This window comes from Pteropus medius, unplaced genomic scaffold (assembly GCF_902729225.1).
Source record: "Pteropus medius unplaced genomic scaffold, Ma_sr-lr_union100, whole genome shotgun sequence".
Taxonomy (NCBI): domain Eukaryota; kingdom Metazoa; phylum Chordata; class Mammalia; order Chiroptera; family Pteropodidae; genus Pteropus; species Pteropus medius.
The window spans coordinates 17,880,617-17,895,292 of NW_024342467.1; the positions used below are offsets into that span (position 1 = coordinate 17,880,617).

Genomic DNA, 14,676 nt, shown 5'->3' on the forward strand with positions numbered 1-14,676 from the left:
ACCTATATGTTAGGTATTAGGTATTCTAAACCAGATACTTTTTAGATAGAATTGTCATTTTACTCCTCATAACAGCAGTGAGATAACAAGTATTTACTGTTCTCACTTTATAAATATATTTCAGGGAAAAAATATCTAAGTCTCATAGACATGTAACCACTAAGCGATAAAACTGGGGTAAAAATCCAGTTTTATCTGGATTTATCATGGGGGATGGGGAGAGCTAGCTCGCACAGAAAGGTTTGGTGGTTCATAGTGCATTGTAGTTTATATATTAAAATATGTTCATTTTTAAAATTTTAAAGTAGTTTCAAGTATAAAATATGTTGATTTTATCTTTAGATGATAATAATGATATATTAACAGAAATATTGAGGGGAAAATATTCCATCATTGGTTTTTTTATTTTTAATTTTTTTTTTTTTTTTTAATGCCTATAGCACCTGGTCTTCCTAGGTGGACTCCCATCCAAGTACTAACCAGGCCCAACCTTGCTTAGCTTCCGTGATCAGATGGGATCGGGCATGTTGAGGGTGGCATGCCCATAAACCTATTTTTAAATTTTATGTTAGTTTCAGGTATGCAGTACATTGGTTAGACTTGTTTTAACTAATTAGACTATAAAGGCATTGGTCTCTGCATTCTAAAAAGGACATAAAAATCAGAAAACATCGGGAAAAGAAGATTAGGAATAAAAGGATAAAAACAGTAGAAGAAGGCCTTAAATAGGAAAAATAAGAACTAAGGAATAACTTTGTTCAAGTATACAAAAGAATATTATGATAGAGGACACAGACTAATTGTTCTGAGCCTCTGTAGGGGACAAAAAAGGGAAATGAACTTAAATTTAATTATGAATGTTGAACTAGATATAAGAACTAGCTGCTATAAGGATGATTAAATGCCTCTACAAGTCAGCAGAACAGCGTGCAGAATTAAAATATGTTTTAAATTATTTAAATAATAATAGCTAATGTTTAAGTGCTTTCTGTGTGCCAGATACTCCACTAAGTGCTTTTCCCTGTGTTATTTAATTCTGAAAACAACTCGGCCAGATGCTCTGTCTCTTCATATACCCACGTTCACATCAGCAGGCAGGTGTGGAGAGGCGAAATGCCCAGAGTTACGCACTGGGTGATGGAGCAGACCCAGGAGGTGTGTGCCCACACTCTCAACCACTGCACTCTGAGCGTGTCAGACACTTTTCAACTGCAGCCAAAGAGCTAGAACAAGTGACTTAATAGCTTTCAGCTGTGAATAATAAGATACTAAAATTGAGAGTTATTTTTTTCTTCCTATTCTCTTTAAGAAGTTGTGAGATGTTACTATTATCAAACTAATGGTAATTTTTTTTCTTTAAGCCTCTCTATGGCTTACTTCAAGCAAAACTTCAACTCATTACACATGCGTATTTTGAAGAGAAGGATTTTTCCCAAATTTCCATTCTAAAGGTAACTTTATATTCCTCTATAGATGTGTTTGGCCACAAAGAAGACAGATTTGTGAGTCAAGTAAATCTCAGTAATATTGTGATAAAAGATAGTCATTTATTAACTTAAGAAAGACATTCTTCTTTGAAATAACATTGGAGGCCAGAGATCTGCCTAAAATGTACAGTTCATACTTATTGCATTTAACCAAACTGTCATTTATTAGAAAATAATGACTACAAATGACTATAATTACTACAGATGTTTCTATTAATAGATATGGCCCTTTTGCAATGGCATTGCTTCTCTAAATTTGCTTATCTTCTTAATATACTGCACAGTATGTTTATGTATCAAGTTTCTGGTCCTAACCCCCATAGCAGAAAAAAACAGAAAAACTACATGACTATTTTACTGAAGATGGATAACATGCTTTCTCAGGGTTCCATGAATGTATAGAACGTGAATCTCCCCTGGATTCTAGTGAGGGTAGGACAGTTAGCTATTTAGCCAAGAAGTAGAGGGAATTTATCCTAGGAATCCATACCACCATGTGAGTACATCAAGATGTACAACGTAGAGGAAGAGCTAGAGGGAGTGCTGGCAGCTGGCAGGGTTCCAGAGAGACCTTGATAGTTTCTAAATTTAGGGCCTGGCAAAACAAACCGTCTCAATTAAAGAACCATTTTTTTCCTGATCATCATATCTCTAATTCAGTGTGTAAAATGATAGTTAAATGTCTAAACTGATTCTGTATTTTATAGGAGCTTTACGAACACATGAATAGTTCCTTGGGAGGAACTTCTTTAGAAGGATCCCAAGTATATCTTGGTAAGTAGCCTTTTTACAAGTCAGAAGTACCTTCATTCCTTGTTGTTTGGCACACTGAATTACATGTAAAACTTCATGATCAGAATTACATTTCTATATAGGATCTAAATCCTTCAACGTTTGATGCTGCTGCTGCTGCTTTAAATATCTTCTTAGACAGTATTTATTTCTATTGACAAAGATGATAACCTACTTGTGCCAGTATTCCCAACTATTATGTGAGGCACATTTCTTCTTTTCAGAATAGTAATCGAAGTCTTTTGCTTTTCCTTACATTAGTGCTGACCAGGCTAATTTCTTGTCATAATAGAGTGGGGGGAGCAAGAGAGAGATCTGCTTAGCTCTTTTTATGCTAAGATTTTATCAAGTTGGGAGTTTTGTTGAATTTATACTATTTGACAACCCAGAATATATATTGGTGTCCAAGGTACTCAGTAGGCACTCAGTAAATAACTTTTTCATGATTAAAAAAAAATTTTAATCACGTAGTGATTTATACTCACTCAATAAGTAGCCGAACTGGTAGTTGACTTTTGCAATCCTGTGTGCAGTGTAAGCCGGTTACAAACCTCCTATTCTGAGGACATATTTTCTCTAAATTATCTTCTCTTGTCCCATGGCAAATAGTCAGAGAAGACTGCAATTCAGAAATACCATTCTATGGAGTGCAGTGACTGAAAACCATGTTTAAATGATTGCCACTGGCATATAACTTTCATAATCCTAGGCTTGTATAATTTGTAAAATGTTTGTAGACTGCAGAGAAGGTGTTAGAGCTGCACTGTCCACAACAGTAGCCACTAGTCACCTGTGCTCTTTACATTTAGATTAGAATTAATAAAAATTAAATAAAATTGAAAAGTCCATCTGTCAGTCACACTTGCCACATTTCAAGTGCTCGTTGACCACATGTGGCTACTGGATCGGACAGTGCAGGTTTAGACACTTTCGTCATTGCAGAAAGTTCTGCTGGACAGTGCTATGTTTAACTATTAATAGTAATTTGATAAATTCCAAGTACATCAAATACTAATAAATATTTTAATATTTGCATATTCCATATTCCCACATTTTTTTTTATTGCCTTTCCTTTGAGAGTAGAAAACCTTTGTTTGCCAAAAACAGTAAGTTGTAGTTATAGATTAGCTTTTTTGTTAACATCGTAGGTCTGTCTCCTCGAGATCTTGTGCTTCATTTTCGACACAAGGTATGATACCTTATTTAATTTATGATCTACTAAAATTGTGTTCATTTAACTGGGCGAACTCCATGTGCTACGCGGTCAAGTGCAGATTGTGGCATAACCATGTCTTAGTTCTTCTAAGACATCTCTCAATGATACAGTCAAAAGTGTCGGTAGTGCTTGTGTGATAGAAATTTCTATCACCTGTTTATTTTTGTGCAGGACAAGATACTTTTTCTATTGTCTTTGTAATTTCGGAGACCATGAAATTAGAATGGAAAGAAACATGTAATCTTGCAGAATGTTTTATATGTTGTCCTGAGACGGAAAAACTTTCCAGCGAAATATCTATATTTATGCCTTCTGACCTTTATTACTAAAGCATATCTTGGCATATACACATTGATCATTCATTTAATGAGCATTTACTGAATATCTGCTGTACAAATGCTCTGGACAGATTCAGAAATAAACGAATAGTTCCTGCCCCTTTAAAGGAGCTTTCACTATGTCAGGCTAAAATGGCACAACTCCTCCAGAAAGCACATTTTAGAGATTTGAGTGGTTCTCACGTTTTCTAGAGGACACATAATATTTCTGAGTATAAGTTCATAATTTTCAGTGTATTTTTTAAGCACTTATTTATTGAGTAAATGATATATGGTTATGTTCAAAGAGGAAAAAAGGCAAATAAATGAATAATAGGCTTGTGTTTCTTGTTTTAATATAACATTTATTATTTTTTTTCATTAGGTCTTAATTCTGTTTAAACTAATTCTTCTCGAAAAAAAGGTGAGATTTGAAGGAATGGACTATTTCACATTTATTGACATTCTTTAAATACTATATAAAACTAAAACTAATGGTAAAGTATAAATTAACTTTTTTGACTATCAAATTGTTGTGAACTGAAGTCCATGTTTTTGTTCACTATTATAGAAGTATAAATTCATGCAATCTTGGGGAAAGTTTGACAGCATTCATTTATCAGAATGGTGTTTGGTTGGGTTTTTTTGTTTTATTTGTTTGTTTTTTTAATTTTAAAAGAGTTTATTTGAGCCAAACTGATGCTAGACATATGCCGGGAGCAAAATTTCACGTGCTCTCCAGAATGATTTTGACTGCCAGTAACAGAAAACCCAGTTTAAACTGCTTTAAATAACAAAGTAATATAGTGGCTTCTTTCAGACTTCAGGGTTGGTTGACTGAATGGTTCAACAGTGTAATTAAGTACGTAGATTTTTCCCATCTCTTTGCTCTACAATTCACAGTGCTAGTTTTTTCCTAAGCCTGGCTTCCCTCGTGGTATCGGATAACTGTCAAGAGTAATCCGGTTATATACTTCCTCAGTTATACCTAGTGGCAGAAGTGAGAACTCTTTCCAGACTATTTAGTAAGAACCCTTCCTTTCAGTTTGTTCGGGGCCTCTGAGGCCATCTGCTTACCCTGAAGCAGTAACTGTTCCCAGAGTGATTGGCTTCTACTTGGGTTCCAGACCACTCTCTACTACAAAGGGTGGGATTGCCATGATTTTAGACCAGATTTGTATCAAGGATTTTAGATCAAGGTTTGCAAACTAAGCCCCAGGGCCAAATCTGGCCCACCAAGCTATTTTTATAAATAAAATTTTATTGGAACTCAGTTACACCCATTCGAACACTTTTGTAGACAGCTGCTTTTGCACTGCAGTGGCGGAGTTGAGTAGTGCTCGAGAGACCATATGGCCAGCAGAGGAAAAGCTCTTGCTATCTGACCCTTTATAAGAGAAGTTTGCTGACCTCTGGTTTAGACTAATCAAGAGGCTTCCCTGTATCTGGGACCAGCCAGTTTTATATCCCATATTACTGTGCTCAGTGGAGTAGGGTGGGACGAATGTTGGAAAGTCAGCCATTCACAATATCCAGTATGGTTCATGACCTTAAAATTTTTATTTCCTTTTGCCCAATAATTCTCCTCTTAGATAAGAGTTTTATCCCAGAATTAATCTGAGTTGGACGCAAAGCACTATCTAAGAGATTCTATCACAGAATCATTTTTAAGAATGAATTTTCAGTGAATAAGTAATGGTTTATATTGTATACTGTATATAATTCCAAACAACAGATTCTGTGATTTTTAATTGTTGTAAAGATGTTTTATGTCATATTAAGTAAAAAAGTTTGTCCAACTACATATCAAGCCATGATCCCAATTTCATAAATAAATGTGTATTTTTTGAAAAGAGACTAGAAGGAAAGACATCAATAGTTTGGTGAGAAAGAGGTTATATTTTTAAGAAGGAGATACTTCTCTGTGTTCTAGTTTCTGTAATGACTGTGTATTCCTTCTAACAGAAAAAAAATAAAAAAAGAATGAATCTAACATATACTAGTACAATGTTTAACCTTTTAAAAAATATTTTAGTGTTGTAAAATACACAAACATAATTCACCATCTTAACCATTTTTAAGTGTGCAGTTCAGTGGTAATAAGCACCTTGTTGTGCTGTCGTCACCATCCACAGAACTTTTCACTCTGTAAAACCGAAACTCTGTACCCATTAAACAATAACTCCCCGGTCTTCCCCCGCCATCTCCTGGCAACTGTTCTTTTACTTCCTATCTTTATGACTAGTTTCCTCATACAAGTGGAATCATACCATACTTGTCTTTTTGTGACCGGCTTATTTCACTTAGCATAATGTCCTAAAGGTTCATCCACATACAACATGTGTCAGAATTTACTTCCTTTTGAAGGCTGAATTATGTTTCATTATTTGTACGTACCACATTTTTTTAATCCATGCATTCATCTATGGACACTTGTGTTGCTGTCATGAATAATGCTTCTATGAACATGGGTGTACACATATCTCTTCAAGACCCTGCTTTCAGTTCTTTTGGATAGAAACACAGAAGTAAGATCGCTGGATCATATGGTAGTTCTATTTTAAGTTTTTCGAAGAACTATTATACTGTTTATAATGGCTGCACCGTTTTACATTCCCACCAGCAATGCACAAGGGTTCCAGTTTCTCCACTTCCTAATCAACACTTGCCATTTTCTAGTTTTTGATAGTAGCCATCCTACAGGTGAGGCAGTGTCTCCTGGTTCGATTTGTGTTTCCTGATGATGAATAACACTGACATCATTTCATGTGCTTGTTGGCCATTTGTATATCTTTCTTAGAGAAATGTCTGTTCAGGTCCTTTGCTTATTTTTTAATCAGGTGCTTTGTTTTTTTGTTGTCGAGTTGTAGGTTTCAAACTTTTTTATTGCAATCCATAATAAAAAATGTTTTACATTGCAACATAGAGCAACGTATCTGAAACAAAAGCTCTGCAAAATAATGCTTTAGCCTAGACACATGCAGTGGCATTTATGAACAAGTAAACTTTATGTAATGTGGCAAATCAATCAGGGGTACATTCTTTGAATGTTGATTTGATAAAGACATCTTTTAACGCAACACTTGGTTTCTATACATGGGTGCTGTGCTGTCAAACAGTAGTTTAGTGTCCCTAAATGATTTGTTAAAAAAGGAAAGACATCTCACCTAAGCAAATCTCATGCTTGTTTTTTCAACTAATGTGATTATTACCCGTGTTAGTTTTAGTGTCATATCTAACTGAATCCTGTTTCTGATTTTTTTTGCAATTGTTATTTATGAAAAATGTCAAACATAGAAAAGTTGATAGAATAATATAAGGAACATTTTCACATCTTTAATCTATATTTACCTGTTAACACTTTACCGCTTTTGCATTACATTGCTTTATACTGTATGTTTATTTTTCCCCATGAATCATAATTTTAAAGAAATTTGTAGATATCATAATACTTTATACCTGAATACTTTAGGATATATTTCTTAAGTATAAGGATATGTGTCTACATAACCTAAACAGCATTTTCACCCTCAAGAAATTTAACATTGATACAGTGAATGATTTCTAATGTATAGTCCATTTAAAAATTTCCCCGGATGTCATAATGATGTCCTCTAAGTCAGTTGTTGTTTTGTTTTTTTTTCAGTCTGGAGACCAAGGATCATGTATCGCATTGTTAGCTTTCTTTAATGCCAAACAGTTCTACCACCTCATTTTTTTTTTTTTTTTTTTTAAGAATACAGACTAGTTGCATTATAAGATTAGATTTGTCCTATTGTTTTCTTGTGGCTGGCTTTAGATTAAACTTTTTTGGCAAGAATGCTGTAGAGGTGTTGGTGTGTCCTCAGGCATCACATCAGGAGGCCCATAATTGTTTGATCATTTGATTAAAGTAGTGGTTGCCAACTTTCTTCATATTAAAGTACTTGTTTTGCCCTTTGCAATTAATAGGTAATCTGCGGGATGGTAAATTTGCATCTGTGTGAATATTCTGTTGCCCAACAACCTTTCACAGTAGTTTTAGCATCCGTTGGTAATTTTTACCTGAATCTGGGTGGATGCTTGGTGATTTTCTAATCCTCTCATTAAATCTGTACCTATAGCTGTTATTCTTCTATAAAGAAAAGTTTCTTTCCCCTCTTTTTTTCTTTTTTAAGTATCACATGGTCTCAGGTTTTCTAATTTGATTTTGATGGGCTCTCTTTTAGGTTCTCTTTTATATTTCTCCAGTGAATAAATTGGTGGGTGCCCTGATGACTGTGTTATCCCTTTTTCCAGGTAAGCGAGTAGCAGTATCTACTGTTTCTTTTGTTTGACTAGTACTGGAACTTTTCAATAATAAAAACGTTTTCAAGGATAAACTCATTAGGGTTAACATTTCTGTTTTAATATGACATTTTCATTTTGACAATAGTTTTTTTATCTGAGATTTTCTTTTTTTTTTATTAGAATGTGTACAAGCATAACTTATTAAAATTTTTATTGGAAAGTTCTATTTAGAAGGGAATATACAACTCTTATTTGCTTCCACCTCGTTAGAAGCCAAGCTGTTCTCCAATGTTTTATGTTTTAGGCATGATCGAACATGGTCTCAGTGACTGTTCTCAGTACAGACCCCGAAAGAGTATGTCTGAAGATGCTGGACTTCATGAAAGTAATCCCCCTGCGGATGATTTTGCTTCTGTGTCTGCTCCTAACATTTCAAACACCAACTCGGAAACTGTCAAGAAATTTATGACACGAAACCACGGAGGAGATGTGGCCATCAAGACTGAAGAACCTTTGTTCCAAGTAGAAGCTGACAGCAGCAAAGGACAGGAACTCAGTGATACCAATCAATATTTGAAACCTCCTTCTCGTCCATCTCCAGAGTCTTCAGAAAGTGACTGGGAGACCTTGGATCCGAGTATCTTAGAGGACCCCACCTTGAAGGAAACAGAACAAGTGGGGTCAGAACAGACAAACTCTTTTCCAAAGGAGTCAGTGCCCTCAGACAGCCCTCCGATTACTGTACAGCCTCAAGCTAATACGGGCCAGGTGGTCCTCATACCAGGGCTGATTTCCGGTTTGGAAGAGGACCAGTATGGCATGCCCCTAGCCATCTTCACAAAGGTAAAGTGTAATGTCCTTTATTGAGCCCCTAAAGAATCTGACAGAATCCTTTTAGAATTTAACCGTTAGTGTTGAGCACATTTTCAGGTCTGAAAATTTTCCTTGAAAACTAAAATACATACCAAATGTATCATGCTGTGGTGTCTGTGCCCATAGTGTAAGGCTCTAGGGTTACACTAATTCACAGAGTTTTCACTGGAAAAGTTTGGAAGCTTAGTAGATACCAGCCATCACTACATTGGGTCTGTTTTTAATCATTCAGGTTTATTTTTGAAAAAGGATGAATTGAGAAACTCCAGATAGTCTTAATTTCACTTAATGAATATATAAAAATACTACAATTCCAAAAGCTACAAATTTATGAGGAAAAAAATGCTGAGATGGATAACTGAAATATTATGCCTTATAACATGGAATAGAGTGCTTTGGTTAACTTTCCCTAAAATTGTTTTAATCTTTTTATGAAAACCCATTCAAAATGTATTTGTAAATTTTTAAAATAAATTAAAACACAACATGGTAAATTAATTTGAATCTTTAATTCGGGGTCTTATATCCCAGGATATCATTCGTTAATGTCAGTAATACATTATGATTATAGAAGCTACGTTATTTGGATTTTGTTTTCATCCTATTCAGGAAACACTACTTATTTTATTGCCATTCTTGAATTATTTTTCAAAATGGAGCAGAAAAATAGAAATTCCATTTCATTCCTTAGTCAACGAGTATTTCTTGTCTTTATTTGTGCCAGGCACCGTCCTAGGCTCTAAATTCTTGCATTCGTGATTTTGCATTCCACCATGAAAGACAGGTACATCTTTCCAAGAGCTAGAGCAAAGTCTTATGTTTTTCTCTAAATAACATCTTTTATGCATGAAGTAAAACTTTATAGGGAAAAGGAAGATGGGGAGTATAGACTGGACCGTGTCTTTCTTCTTCCACCATACTCTACGATTAATTCTTTTTGGGTTTATCCAGCTTTGCAAAGAAGTACTTGCTCCAAGTTAGTATCGCCAAGTAATTAACAGAGAATGTTGTCTTTGTTCACTTCATGGCCTGTTGGGGGACTCTGAATTATCCTAATCGGTTACACGATTGAACCCAAGCACAATTTCTGAAAACTGGGATTTAGGAACCTGGGCAAAGAACTCAGAGTTCTCAAAAGACCAGGTATAGACAGTAGCCATGAATTGTGGGTTTTCCAAAGTCACATGTGGGTGTCATGACTACCTATACTTTTTGGGGCCCTTACTTTGCTGTCCCCCCTGGACTCCCCCACCTCTAATTGTTATCATGGTGGGGTTATCATTGTGGAGTTATCGAGAGAGAGATTAACTGGGGAGGGATTTTGTTTTTGTCAGTGAGGTTGCTGAATTAAAGCATTGTAAACATACATTTTGTGCTGTCAATAAACCATGTTGACTGAATATTCTATTTGTGCTCATTATACCAGTACTAAATATATGACGGGCTTACCACCATCGTGATGGTAGATAAAACGTTTTTCTGTATGTTTTATTATGTACTGATTAAAATCTAATTTGTTGTTTAATCACATTTTCAAATACACATGTCGATTCTTTCATGTTGGTAACTTCGGAATATGAAATATTCTTAAAAGTGAATAGTCTTCAGACTCTTTTTTTCTTGAAGATCTTAAAATGCTTGTACAGAAGGGATTAGGTTAGCAGACAGCTTGAAAAGTAATTTCAAAAATAGCCAGAGAGAAGCTTGGGTGCCTGGAGAATACTGCCGAAGTGGCACAGTGAGCCTTGAAGAGAATAATAAGCCGACTGGTCTCCTGACTCGGTATATGAATAAATGGACACAGACTTCTGCATGATAAAACAGTTATGTCCGGAGGAGACTCCCTGTCTCTCCAGCTTTCCAGGCTCTCTGATACTTGAAATTGCCTGAGGATGATGCCTTCATGTCAGTCTTAGAGGTTAGGCTTACTATGTAAATGCTGTCGGTAGCCGATTCTAAAACGTGCTTGAGCCTTTCCAGGGAGCTGATTTAGGAAGTGTAAGGAAGAAGCTGGGGTGCTGAGGGAGAGGAGATTGGCTACTGTCGGGGTTTGTAAAGTGGTGGTGACAGTTTCCACTCCCACAACAGTGCATGGGGGTGCCCCCTTGCCCCACCTTCTCATTATACTTGCTGTTGTGAGACTTTTTAACATAATTTAGCCAATCCGATGGTATCTGGTAGCTTAGTTTGCATTTTTTCAGTAATCACTGTTGAGGTTGAGCGTCTTTTCCTATTCTTGTTAAGCATTTGGATTTCCCTTCGGAGTACTTGTTCAAAGCTTCTGGATTGTCTCCCTTGTCGTTAATGATTTGTCGGACTTCATATATTTCAGATATCTTTTCTGTTGATGAATCTTTTATCTTATGGGGACTGCTTTGGCGGTCTTAAATTTAAGAAATCCTCCCCTACGTCAAGGCCATAAAAAGTCTCCTAAATTATCTTTTAAGCTTTATAGTTTTGACTTTTACATTTTGGTTTTTATCTACCTGGAATTAATTTTTGCGTATGATCATGTTACTGGATTTTAGTTGTTGCTCCATGGGCGTGTCTGTCCCTGGGGCAGTCCCACACTGTCAGGCGGAGAAAAGGCTTCCCCTCTTGTTACTGTTCTCAGGAGTTTTCAGCTCTTTGCATTTCCACATGAATTTTAGGATCAACTTAAGTTCCTAAGTTGCGATCACACGGGTTGAGATTTTGATAAGGATTACCTTTAAATTCTAGATCAGTTTTGGAGAGAACTGGCATCCCTATGATATGGAGGCTTTCGATTCATGAACATGCTCATCATCCTTGACCAGAGGCAAGATGAGCAAATGACATTTGGTCCTGATCATGTCGCAGCCCTTCCAAGTGGCAGAGAAGAAGGCACACAGTGTCTCCCAGATCTACCAAGCTGAGATGTGGGTTTTAATTGTGGCATAGAACAAAATCCACCCTTTTTAGTGCACGGTTTAGTGGTGTTAAGTTACGTGCACGTTGTTGTGCTCCAGATCTCCAGAAGTTCATCTTGCAAAACCGAAACTGCAGACCCATGAAATGACAACCGCCATCCTCTTTTTACCCCAGCCCCTGGCAGCCACTGTTCTTTCTATTTCTATGAATTTGACTACTTCAAGTAACTCATATAATGGAATCATACAGAATTTATCTTTTCGTAACTGGCCTAGTTAACAGAATACCCTCAAGGTTCATCCATGTTGGAGCTTATGACAGGATTTCCTTCCTTTTTTAAGGCTGAATAATTGTCCATTGTATGTATCTACCACATTTCGTTTATCCACTCATCCTTCAGTAGACATTCAGGTTGCTTCCAAGTATGAGAGGTAAAGTACCCTACAAAAATGGAAAATCGGGGGTGGGCTGGGTGTGAAGGGTACGAAAAGACCCACGCCCCTGCTGTCGTTGTATGTTAAGGACCTGTAAGGGATTTAGGCTAAACCAATCATCATTAAAAGCAATGATGGCAACATTTTAAAGCTATTTTGAACTACTATTGTAAATAATTTTATAAACACGTAATACTTTCATACGGTTCAATATTCAAATGGTTCCAAAACGTCTGTGATAAAAAGTCTGCCTCTCATTCATTCCCGTTACTCATTTGCCTTCTCCAGTGGCAGCCATCATTAGCGATGTCTTTTGTTTCCACCTGGGGGTATTTTATGCATAAATACATGCATAGATATGTTCTCCCTCCCTTTTCACACAAATAGTAGCAGACTAGACCTGTTTTTATGCCCCTTATTCTTTTTTACAAAATATCCCGTGGAGGTGAACTTTACTCTTTGACACAGCAGGGTGTTCCATTATAGAGATGAACGTTTATTCAGTTCCCTGTTCATGAATAGTTAGGGTTCCAGTCTTTTGCTATAATAAACAACGATGCACTAAATAACTTTTTACAAATCTCACACGTGATTTTTTAGGAATGCATTTTTTCATATTTTAAAAAAACTTTGAACTATTGATTTTTAAAAACATACTTCTGAGTTTTCACGATTTTATAGACTTAGCAAAGATTTCATTGTTGACAATAGACTTTCCCTCTCTAACAGTATCAGTGATGCATGTAGTACTATGAGCAATTAAATTCTTTTTTTTTTACTAATTTGCAAAAGAAATCTTTTGTACAACTGGCAGGTTTCTCAATTCTGGGGTAGTAAGTTTTCTAGGGGCCACGTCAAGTTTGAAAGTACATTTAATATCGTAACATTTATATTTAGAAACATGTAATTGGGAAAAGGAGGTTTGTTGTTTTTAAATTCATAGTACACAAAGCAAAGCAACCAGCTGTTTTGACTGAGTGATTCTGAATGAGTGAGGAGCAGGGGTCCTTCCAGCCGTTAGTCACAAAGGGCATGGGTCGAGACGTAGTATACCAAGCATCTCTAGTGTATAGATGGGGATTACTCTTTGCTGCTTCTGTTAGCGTTTTGTTGAGCAGAGGAAGACATGTTAAAATTAAGAATAAAACCAAATCGCTAGACCTGTATTCCAGCTTTTGAAAGTCTTCTCTCCATAGTAAGTGTTTAAACAGCCACCTGTTAGGTACAAGGCACATCCGAGATGCAGTGAGGAACATGAAGTAGCAGAAGGAGTAATAGCACCTGCCCTCAGAGACTCATCTTGTGCTATAAACAAGGCATCATCCAGATAACGGTAGTTCAGTGTTGTTTTAAAAAGTGATGGGAGATAATTAATTAATTTACTAATTAATGGAACTGTCATAGAACTTGAAATTGAAAACAAGTTTGCGGGTTCAGCAAGTCTGCCCTCTTGGCTTCACACACAGATTGTGCCACTTTGTGGGAAATCTGTCTTGATTTAGAATCTTTTAGCAGAAATTCCATTTCCTCCTTCAGGGCATTCTGTGTATTTCACTGCCTGCTGAGGTTTGGCAATTCACCTCTTAATTTTCAGAGCAGTGGTGTTTTCAAATACAGTTCAAATGGAAATTAATTAAATACACTACTGCCAATGTCATTTTTGCCTTAAACATTTAGGCGGAGAGATCTTGAAATATTTTTGCATGATTTTTAACAAGGGGGCTCTAAAACAAATGCTATATAGTGCAGTTCTCATAATAGTACATCGGGGTTGTGTGTGCAGATCACGTGCATGTTAAATTTTTAGTGGAAGAACTAACAGCTTTATAATTAACAAAATGCTTTGTAATGAACTTAGTACTTAATTTTCTAAATGGAAAAAGTCCAGTTTGTTAGCTACCGTGGAGGCTTTTATGTTGAACAGAGAACACAGTGATCAAGTGAGACCACCTTCATGGTAGACCCCCTTGCTAAGACTGAACATTTGTGAAGAAGGTTAGCGATTGACTGACCGCCTTCGACACCTGAGGTTCCCTTGAAATATTGTTGCAAATCAGTGATCAGCGGCATTAGGGATGGCGTGGAGATGGGAGACATTTGGAGGTTTCTTTTCCGACTATTAGCTCTCTAGGCTTGAAATGAGAGGTGACTATTCCATCACTTTTCTAATATTTTCTGTCACTTTCGTAATTCGTAGGGATATCTGTGTTTGCCTTATATGGCACTGCAGCAGCATCATCTTCTCTCTGATGTCACCGTTCGGGGATTTGTTGCTGGAGCTACTAACATCCTTTTTCGGCAACAGAAACACCTCAGTGATGCCATTGTGGAAGTAGGTTTATGTGTGAGTGTGTGTCCTTGACACTGCTGGTCTCTGTTTTTCTTTCTTAAATGGA

General features: G+C 36.4%; 1 protein-coding gene and 1 pseudogene across 2 annotated transcripts in view; one reads left to right on the forward strand and one right to left on the reverse strand.

Annotated features, from left to right (window-relative positions):
- The window catches only part of AVL9 (AVL9 cell migration associated), a 38,723-nt gene that overhangs the window by 9,883 nt on the left and 14,164 nt on the right, over nucleotides 1-14,676 (forward strand). Inside the window, exons 5-11 of one of the 2 annotated variants that reach the window (XM_039862689.1) lie at nucleotides 1,362-1,451; nucleotides 2,195-2,261; nucleotides 3,428-3,468; nucleotides 4,198-4,236; nucleotides 8,021-8,090; nucleotides 8,386-8,924; nucleotides 14,478-14,612. In XM_039862689.1, coding sequence (XP_039718623.1) covers nucleotides 1,362-1,451; nucleotides 2,195-2,261; nucleotides 3,428-3,468; nucleotides 4,198-4,236; nucleotides 8,021-8,090; nucleotides 8,386-8,924; nucleotides 14,478-14,612 — 981 coding nt within the window. The remainder of the gene's footprint in view (nucleotides 1-1,361; nucleotides 1,452-2,194; nucleotides 2,262-3,427; nucleotides 3,469-4,197; nucleotides 4,237-8,020; nucleotides 8,091-8,385; nucleotides 8,925-14,477; nucleotides 14,613-14,676) is intronic. The other variant, XM_039862690.1, reaches the window with a different exon arrangement.
- LOC120602527 (uncharacterized) lies at nucleotides 432-550 on the reverse strand (annotated as a pseudogene).